We start from the raw sequence: 10,223 nt of genomic DNA on the forward strand, positions 1-10,223 counted from the left end.
AAATTTGAGATGAGTGATCTTGGTAAGCTTACTTACTACCTTGGTATTGAAGTAACTAAGCTAAAAGATGGTATAATCGTGTATCAAGAGAGGTATGCGAGTAAGATATTGGAGGAAGCAGGGATGAGTGATTGCAATATGGTTCATATTCCCATGGACCCAAGTCTGAAGTTATCAAAAGCTCCACAAGAAGAAGAGATCAATGAGAAGGATTTTCGGAGAAAAATTGGATGTCTACGATATCTGATTCATACTCGACCTGATCTAAGTCATTGCGTGGGAGTGCTTAGTCGTTATATGCATTCGCCTAGGGTGTCACATGGCGTGGCTCTCAAACAAGTGCTCTGATATCTGCGAGGATCATGCGCTCTTGGACTGTTTTACAAACGTGATAGCAAGAGAGGACTGATCTACAGCGACAGTAGTTATAATGTAGATCCTGATGATGGAAGGAGCACAACGGGACACATTTTTTACCTCAATGAATGCCATGTTACTTGGTGCTCACAAAAACAGGACACGGTCGCATTATCTTCATGCGAGGCTGAGTTTATGGCTGCAACGGAAACTGCAAAGCAAGCGTTATGGCTTCAGGAGTTGCTGGAAGAAGTAACAGATAAGGATATGAGCAAGGCAGTGATTCGGATAGACAATAAATCTGCCATTGCTCTTACCAAAAACCCGGTGTTTCATGGAAGAAGTAAGCACATACACAAGATGTATCATTTTATTAGAGAATGTGTTGAAGAAGGCCTCGTGGATGTTGAGTTTGTCGCCGGTAAGGAACAGAAGGCAGACATTTTTACTAAATCACTTGGGAGATTCAAATTCAAAGAGATGAGAGATCTCATTGGAGTTCAAGATATGAAGAATAGAGATTTCAAGCTTATGGGGAAGAATGTTGACTTAAGCTTGAAGTTAACTTAGGCTACAAGCTATCCTAATGAGTTTAGGAAAAGTTACTTATATGTTTCCTAATGAGTTTAGAAAATTAGAATCTATATATAAGGAGATACTATGATGTAGTATAACTTATGAGTTGAGAGCTTTAGTTTTTTGAGATTACTTTTCTAAAGCTTTGAGTGATTAATAAAGAGATTTGATTTCTTGAGTTTGTGTTCGTTGAGTTACGATTACAAGTTTGATTTCAACAAAAATCACGTAAGTGACATGTGCACATAACATAAAAGTGTTGAGTGTTAACTGTATAAACACACACAACTAGTAACACAAGGGATTTGACTCTATTTGATAACTTAACAATTACTAATTTGAATAATTTAACAGAGGTGACAACTAAGGTCCACAGGGATAATAATAGCATCTTCAGTGCATGGAAACGAAAGTGCCACATAAGAAACGTACGTACATATAGCATTAGCAAGACAATAAATTAACTTTGTTGGATAACTTAACAAAGGTATGGACCAAGGTGACAACTAGAGTTCCACATGGATTTATAGATTTTAAATCATGGAATAAAATTAAATATCTACTTTGTCAAAATTTTGTAATATATAATATACGTGTAAAATACGCAGATGTCATATCAATAAATGTGTAGAAGTGTTTAGTGTCAAGTAATGCAAGAATCACACTTAACTTCTTCTTTTTTTTGAACATTAACTCACACTTAACTTGTTAGGCGAGGAATTAGTTACCTCTACTGGATAGCTTAAGAAAAACAATTGAATAACTTAATGATGAGTTTAAGATATTAAGAGCAAGTAAGCATCATCTACTTGTACCCAAACATTGTAACACATATATAGACGTTTGAAAGGCCGCATTAAGAAAAATAGGGCGTTAATTAACGGGGGTTTTAATAATAAAAATCATCAATTAAAAAAGGATGGTAAAACAATCTCTCCACTAAAAAATTGACGATAGAAACCTCAATTTTAATTTTGTTAACATATATTACTCTCCGTTTAAAAATCTTTAACAGCCGACATAATCATGCTATAGCCAACCAATTCAAAGAGTATCATGTAGTGACAATTGAGCTTTAACACAGCCTATAGAAGAGGAGAAAAAGAGAATCGCAAGTGAAGTCATCAAAAATGATCGCTAAATTAAATTAAAAGGATAAGAAAGAGAATTGATAAGCAATCAAAACGAAGAAGCATGGAATCAATGATAGAAATTCGAAACGAAGAAGATATTGCATTCAGAAACGAAGAAGAAAGTGAATGGATCTGCACTTTGTTGGATTGATCTATTTGCGGGTCACCCGAAAACCCCACGAGATCTGTATGTGCCAACTCGCTTCAGTGCGGATCCAAGCAGCCCAGTCCCGCGAGGCCCATAATTATTTGGGTCTGAAAAAATCTTGACCATTCCCGCCGTGCATATGGGCCATTTGGGTTGGTCCCGCGGGCTAAGGCCCTACATCACTGGTCATAAACATGTATTTATATAACTGAAACCTGTATTAGAACCGAAACGAGGTCAACCAGGTTTATGTTGTGTTCTAAATCTAAACTGCAAAGCAAAAAAAAAAAAAATCTGGATCAAATCCTCAAATGGATCACAAGGGGTAAAAAAAATCTAGACTGACCCACTCATAATCAATACTATTAAAAGGGAAGGAGTTTTAATAAATCTACTTATGAAAGTTGTTTGGACTTTTTTGTTACACTTATTTTTTTTTGGTCCTACAATTAATCACTCTAATTATACATAATTAATAACTCTAACTACCTATGAAAAATTGTGATGTTCGTGAGATATTAATTGTGTTACCATAAAAATTAACGAACACCCCTAATTTCGTGGGATCACAATCATTGTGATATGTGTGGGATATTAATATCACTAAGATCACAATCATATTAAAGCTAAAATAATATTCCATATTTTATACATGTACTAATAATATGCACCAGTAAAAGTCCAGCACTCGTGGATCGGACGATTTGGAAAATTTACTTTTTCTAAATAAGTATGTATTTCTAAAAAAAAAGGAAATCGGGGTTTGGGGCTGCTATAAATATGAGTCTAAGGATTTGTAAGATTATTCATTCACACAATAATAAAAAACCCTAAACGGGTATTTGCCTCAATATGTTTTGTTCTCTACTGTCTTCTTGATTAATTCATGGCTGTTCACAACATACTGTATGTCTCGATTGGATATGAAAATACTATTTAAAATTCAAACATTATAATAGAGAAAGTTTAAAATCATTTATTCCTAATAAAAAGTTATAAATTTATTCAAATTTTATCAAACGGACAACAAAAAATACCCGCGCTTTTCAAGCGCGGGTCAAAATCTAGTAACTTGTTTACAACCCGTGCTACAATTATCCTACCCAAAATCCGACCCATTTTCTGACCCAGAATCCGACCCATTTGTAACCCTACATCTCCAAATCAAAACACAATCTCTTTCACCTCCCACAATCCAATTTTGTTGTTCTTGTTTTTAACCCATATTTATATTCTTGTTTTCTTGTTCTTATCCCAAATCGATCAACCTATTATCATCCTTAATCGATTTCCTCTTATCTGAATCGAATTTTATCTTCATTGTGAAAAATTCGCGGCAAAGAAGAACACAGAGTATTACTAGTACAACTAGTACAATTCAAACTAGTTCAATTCAAATCAGTACATCTAGTATAACTAGGTTGAGTATAACCAGTATAACTATTACAACTAGAACGCATATAACTTGTATAACTTTGCAGTTAATGTAGTGATATTTGGTTTTTGTTTTCAGCTTATTAATGATGTTATAGAAGATGATGATGCATAACCAATGAAAAAATTGGTATAATCCTCCCACCTAGATGTGTTAAAATATCTTAATAGTTTTTTTTCTATAATATTTAATTTAGATAATGAATTTGTTTTACTAGTTGTACTAGTTGTATTATTAAGGAAAAAAATTCATCTTCATTCTTTTTGCTCTCGAAGCCGAAGAAGGTAGTTGCAAAGCCAGAAAAAGTTATATTAGGTTAAGATATGTTTTGTAATACCCTATAATACAACTAGAAGGAGTATAACATGTATAATTAGTAAAACTGAAACGCGTATAACCAGTACAACTCTGCAACTAATATGGTTATATTTTGTTTTTTTTCAGCGTATGAATAATGAAAAAAAGAGAATTATGTATAACAAATGAGAAATGTTATTCTAATCTTTCCTCACATGCATGAGTCAAAATACATGAATATTTTGTTTTACATAATATTTATTAAGATAATGATTTGCTTAATTGGTTGTACTAGTTGTACAAGTTGTAGTCTGGGGCTTGAAAAATTGCAGTATAAGAAGATTTAAAAGAGTATAATGCAAAGATGATGTAGAAGCCCTCAGGGTTTGAAAGTGATGTATAGGCTTCATGTTTGGTGTTTGTACTATGACAATAGTAGTCCAACTTGTGTACCTGGTTCATATATGGTAGTAGTACCAATGTTTTGATATTAAAAATGACATACCAATGTTAGTTGTATTTTTGTATTTGATTTCAAATAACTTTTTATTCTTATGTTTTGCAAATTATATGATGATATTAAGTTGTACCAGTTAAACCAGTATTACATGTTTTATATGTTTAGTTTTATTAGATTACCGGTTGTACCATCTTCTATAACTCACTAATTTAGCAATTTCATGATTTAACTTATATTAGCATCATATTAAACTTTTAAAAACATTCATTACACTAACATTAATTTAAAATGTGATGCACATTTAAAGCAATACTAAATAAAATAACAATATAGTTTTACTAGTTTTTTTTAGTTGTAAAACGATAACGGCTGCTCCGGATTAGAAATCTCCAAGTTTCACTCTTCTCTGCATGCATCCCTCCAAGAGCCATTCAACCTATTTCGAACCTGAAAATGACTCGAAAAAGACTAGAAAGACTCGATAAAAACTTGAAAACAATTTAGAAAACATATATACAATCTGTCAGAAAACACAATAAATCACAAAACGGCCTCGTAACATTGACATTAACTTAAACTAACGATTTCTGAAAGTTAAATTATGTTTTTTTCCCAAAAACATGGTTAATCAAGTAAACAAACAATTAAAGTATACGGTAAATTATATAAACTTATGTGATGGTATAATAATTGTCAAAAAAAAATTACATAATGTATAAAACATGATACACGTTTAAAACGTGATGCACAATACAAAATGAAATAACATAGTTGTACTAGTATATTTGAGTTGTACCGGTTTGTGCATAGTTGTACTAGTTTTTTAGTTGTACTGGTTAGTACATATTTGTACTTTGGCAGTGAAATCGAAAAAACTAGTTGTAACACATAAGATGAAATCATCATTTTTGTTAAAATAAATTTCATGTATGTTTTCCAAAAATTATGTATACAAAAAAGTTAACAAACCTTAAAAGTATAAGGTAGATCATGCAAATTTATATGAAGGTGTAAGAACTGCAAAAAAAAAACAAAAAAATATTAAAATAATAAGGAATCTATCTAAATATTTACCAAAATGGTCATTTGATTGTTTTTTCATATGGAATACCCAATGAAATATATAAATTTCAGAAAATGAATAGTTGTACTAGTTATACCAATATCACTTGTATGATAAATAAAGCATAGATGTACCGGTTATACCAGTATAACCAGTATGGTTTGATATATAGTTGGACTAGTTATACCAATTGTATCAGACTGGTTTACATTTTACACTAATTACAGAAGTTATACTAGTAATACTGGTTGACATATGATTATACCATTTGTTTATGTGTCCAGGCTATGTTTAACATATTATGGAATCATAAATTTTGTAAAAAATATAATCAGTGTATGTATTTCCAAAATAATGTGACTAAACAAATAAATATACTTTGTAAGAGTATGGACAATGTATGTTTTTCAAAAAAAAAATGGCTAAGCTAATAAACAAACCTTAACAATATAAAGTAGATCATGTAAATTTATAGGATGAAGTAATAATTATAAAAAAAAATATTAAATAAATTATGAATTTAGTTATATCAAACTAAGACAAAGCAAAAGTTGTAACTTGAACAAGATGAACAACCACCTTGAAAGCAGCTACCTGTAAACTTTTTATTTATCTTAAGTAAAGTCTTAAAGAATAGAACTTTTTTTGCTACACCTTGACAAAATCATGCATGCTTTATACTTCCAACATAACATTCTTCCCACTATCTCCGCAAACATTAGGTTGTAAATTTCCTGACATTTTCATCTTCATCCCATGTAACCAATGCTTCAACACCATACCTAGCATTCAAAACTCCACCGCCGCAAGAGTAAGCACCAGCTTATTGGAATTCAAAACATCAAACAGATTCAAACTCCTCTGCGTCAACTTCCTCAGTATTCCTATATTCCTGCTCGACTTCTCCACGTTCTCCTCCACATCAACCATAAAAAAATATTGTTTTCTCCTTCGGATCCAACCCCATCTCTTCATCGCATCCAAAAACTTTTTCTTCCTCGGCTTCTCCAACCTACCAATGAACTCCTTCACCACAATCGCGCCTCCCGACGCCGCTGCACTCGCTATCACCGTCGATATCGCCAGCCTCTTCTCCATAGCGTCTAAGGTAGCAACCCTTCCGATTATCTCATACGAGAGAGAGAAAATCGGCAAGACGTACCTCGACCTCAGAACCACATTGGAGGAAACCACACGCTCCGTTTTCCACCACGCCATCGTGACAGACTTGCAAAACAAGCGGCAAGGGACGGCATCAACACTGACTCGCGGTGGTGAAGTACGCGGCGGCATAATCAAGCCTCGTGGAGGAGATATGAAGGTCACAACAGAATTTGATCCTCTTGTGGAGGAGATATGAGGGCATGATGACTGACGGAGAGGACATGCTGCCATGATAAATCATAGTTCGGTGGAGGCGCAATGGTTCAACGAAGAATTCGAGCTTCAGTCATGAGAGAGAGAAGACCACGGTGGATAAAGCGCCGATGCAGACGTCATGTAATTGATTTCACATCGAAAATCTAAGCAGTTGGGACCGGAGATGTCATGTGTTGCTGTGGAGGTTTACGATCTGCCGCGAAGAAGAAGAAGACCTAGAAGAAAAGAAAGGAGATGAAGCCGTAGAGCTTTTGTTATTAATTTTGTTTAATTTATTAATTTCATTATGGTTATACAAGTAATTTACATATTATAATACAGACTTTCTTAGGTGGCTATAGATTTTTTTTTGTCAATTGGTCTATTATAGATTTTTGTCCAAAAAATCCGAACCAAAATTTTAAAAATATCTGAAGAGGGCTAGATTTTGCGCTCCTCGAAAAATTGAAATCGGGTGAACCCAAACTGAAGACCCATGCCTAAGAGAAAGTATACCTGTTCTCTAATACTAATACAATTTCGGTAAGACACTACCAATCAAATCCAGTCAAGAACTATATGCCTTTGATAATATACCTTTAAAAATATTGTACACAAGTTATTGTAAAGAATGAACAAATAAGTAAATATACAGAGAGTTTTTAATATATATTTTTGGCGTCTAAATTAGATGATGAACAGATTAGTGGCGTGAAGGCTCAGAGTTTGCTTCTTTTTTATCATCTTGTTGCTTCGTTTCAGCATTTGCCTCATTTTTGTCCACCAAAGGCTCTATCATTGCCTCCAACGCATCCAAATCGTGTGCGACTTTTTCCACCTGAAATTTTTGTATGTTTTATTTCTCAACGACAATCAAAACCTTATATATGCTTTATTAGTTTGTTGCCGGCCTCAAAAGTAAAGAGCATAGGTTATATTAGGAAATGCGGAGTTTGAAGATTATCTTATACTGAAAATATTATCTTTTGAAAGTTTACCTTTCTTAGTGTTAAACTGGTAAATTATATAAAACATTTCATATATTGATTTCATTGATACAATATGTACCTTCTGAAGGAAATCATGTGTTAGATGTGCTTCATGTGCAGCAACCTCTGAAATGTGTTCCAGAACTACAACCACTTGTTTAAGTTTACTTTGCTCAGGCAGAATCTTTTCCATTTCTTCAGCCATGTCTTCAGTGGCCGTCGCCACATTTTCTACCATTTCTGCTACAGCATCTATCCCTTCCACCGCCAATTCCGCCTCCCCTGCATCACATCACTCAAATTTATACTATGTTTTAAAGGGAACACAATATTATTCAGTATACATGACATATATCCATTTTTCACGCCATCTTGTTACATAATCTCTGTGAATAATGTTTTCTTATAACAAAATATTATTAACACATAATGTGATGCCTGCAATTATCTTTTAACAATCAGCTAATGAGTAAACTAAATAAGCCAACAAAAGAGCTATGAGATGATATAATTCACTACCTTTAATCCGTTTCAGTTGTTGCATCCTATTATTGTTCCAGAAAGATAACACCACGGAAATCACAGAACCTATGACCCATCTTCCCCTGCTAATTGCAATCAAAATAAGTCCAAAGAAAAGATCCTATTCAAATGCATGTCTGTGTTGTATGGTTGTATTATTCTTTTGTAAGGAAACAGGTCAAGTACCAAGAGGGAAGATTAAACCATGGGTTTGGAGGAGAAGATTGCATCTTAGAGTTGTTGAAATCATTACTAAAGTACTTCCCAGCATTCACCGGATTTGATAACTTCAGACTTTGTGGACTCATTTGATTACTATAGTCTCTTCCAAATAGAATAATCTTCGGATATGGATTCATAGATGTCTTCCTCTCAACCTTGTTGTATGTGTGCAAAACCTCCGCAAGTCCCTGCCTATACACCGCGTAACTACCGCTCTGCATTCTCCGACTAAGATACATATCTATCAAATCTGTTTTCTCAATTCAAGATGCTCGAAAATCATAGGGACAACTTTATATAAATACATTTGTATTTTTTTTTCAATTTGTGTGTGGTATTGGTTAAGCGCATGCTTAAGATAAAAGGCTTTTAGTTGTAGTTACGCTTTGGAAAGAGGTTGAACACGCCAAGAAATGAGGATATGATCTTTTATTGTTGCTCTATTCATTTTCTTTTATGTGTTGGTTCTCAAATTTCTGAGTGGAGAAAATGTAGAGGGATCTGGAGTTTTCTTTTCTATCTACGTTCTAAAGTTGGTAAATTTCTGATTATATGCGAAATACATAGGAGACTGATTGCGGGATACTTGAGAAATTAGGTTTTTAAAAAAAATAAGATGATTGATAAAAAAAATTAAAATAAGATAACAATCCAGTAGTCACGTAATTTCCAATAGACACGTAACTTGTAAAGTTTGAGGATTTTAGAATTTGATGAATTAAAATAAGATAACAATCCAGTAATCCTTAGACTTCGATTGGCATAACATTAGTATAAACACTATGCTATTTGTTATCTAATCAATGATTACAAAAACATTTAGAAAATACCAATTCTCTATAAATGCGATTTGTCCAATACTTTCTGATAAAGCTTTTGGTAGAATATTGGAATCTATATATATATAAATACGTTGGTATCTCTCATGCTTTGCCAGTCGTTCGCTGAAGAGGCGATACGTGTCCGTCATAACATTATTTAGACTTCAGACTTATAAATTTTAGGTCTTATACAATTCTGATTTTTTAAATCTGGTAACCCACAAAGTCCATCTCTGAAACAGCAACCGTAATCAATTATATATAGATAGATAACAAAAAAAATCCAAGTCATCGTAAACTACTTTACCACTTAAATTATTTGTCGGTCTCTTTAGGCTCTATTATTTATGACTCTAAACTTTGATTTGGGTCTATACAATAATATTATTCTTACTATTGTCAACTAGCAAATGAAAAATAGATTTGATTCATCCGCCAATTTATTTTTCTAAGTTAATATATGGTTAGTAATTGTATCCCAATTTTAATTTATAAATAAATAGAATGACGAGAGGTTTGAGATCAAACATTAAAATCGATGTGCCGTTAACCAGTACTACAAAGTTCTGCACACATGAAATTAGTCATGTGTTTACCCGTAGCTGAAGAATCGAACCTTACCAAATAAAAAACTAAATCGAAACTAAATCAAATTTCATAAATCAGGTATATTTCTATATATCATGTATTCTATATTTTTCTGAAACTAAAATATCAAAAACAAACGAGAACCGAACCAAAATCAATAAGTATCTCAATTTGAAATATAATTTACAAATCTAAAATATTAAATAAACTTAGTTTTACAGTAACAAATATCATAAACTTATTATTTATAAAC

General features: G+C 32.9%; 1 protein-coding gene across 2 annotated transcripts; it reads right to left on the reverse strand.

The window, feature by feature from the left end:
- Positions 1-7,391: 7,391 nt before the first annotated feature.
- LOC106332725 lies at positions 7,392-9,003 on the reverse strand. Of its 2 annotated transcripts, none has more exons than XM_013771212.1 (4): positions 8,526-9,003; positions 8,337-8,425; positions 7,897-8,099; positions 7,392-7,666 (listed from the first exon to the last, which is right to left on the reverse strand). In XM_013771212.1, the coding sequence occupies exons 1-4, from the start codon at positions 8,798-8,800 to the stop codon at positions 7,532-7,534; spliced, it is 702 nt and encodes a 233-aa protein (XP_013626666.1). In that variant the 5' UTR covers positions 8,801-9,003; the 3' UTR covers positions 7,392-7,531. The 2 variants fall into 2 exon arrangements, with proteins under 2 accessions (XP_013626666.1, XP_013626667.1); XM_013771213.1 differs by having other exon boundaries at positions 8,337-8,422; positions 8,526-8,911.
- Between the last annotated feature and the right edge of the window lie 1,220 nt (positions 9,004-10,223).

This window comes from Brassica oleracea, chromosome C3 (genome assembly GCF_000695525.1).
Source record: "Brassica oleracea var. oleracea cultivar TO1000 chromosome C3, BOL, whole genome shotgun sequence".
Lineage (NCBI taxonomy): Eukaryota > Viridiplantae > Streptophyta > Magnoliopsida > Brassicales > Brassicaceae > Brassica > Brassica oleracea.

Excerpts from the sequence above, each read along its gene's own strand:
- LOC106332725 (XM_013771212.1), bottom strand. The coding sequence starts at position 8,800 with ATGTATCTTAGTCGGAGAATGCAGAGCGGTAGTTACGCGGTGTATAGG. Across the intron at positions 8,426-8,525 it reads TGGTTTAATCTTCCCTCTTG|CAGGGGAAGATGGGTCATAG; the intron begins GTACTTGACCTG and ends GATTGCAATTAG. Across the intron at positions 8,100-8,336 it reads ACAACTGAAACGGATTAAAG|GGGAGGCGGAATTGGCGGTG; the intron begins GTAGTGAATTAT and ends GATGTGATGCAG.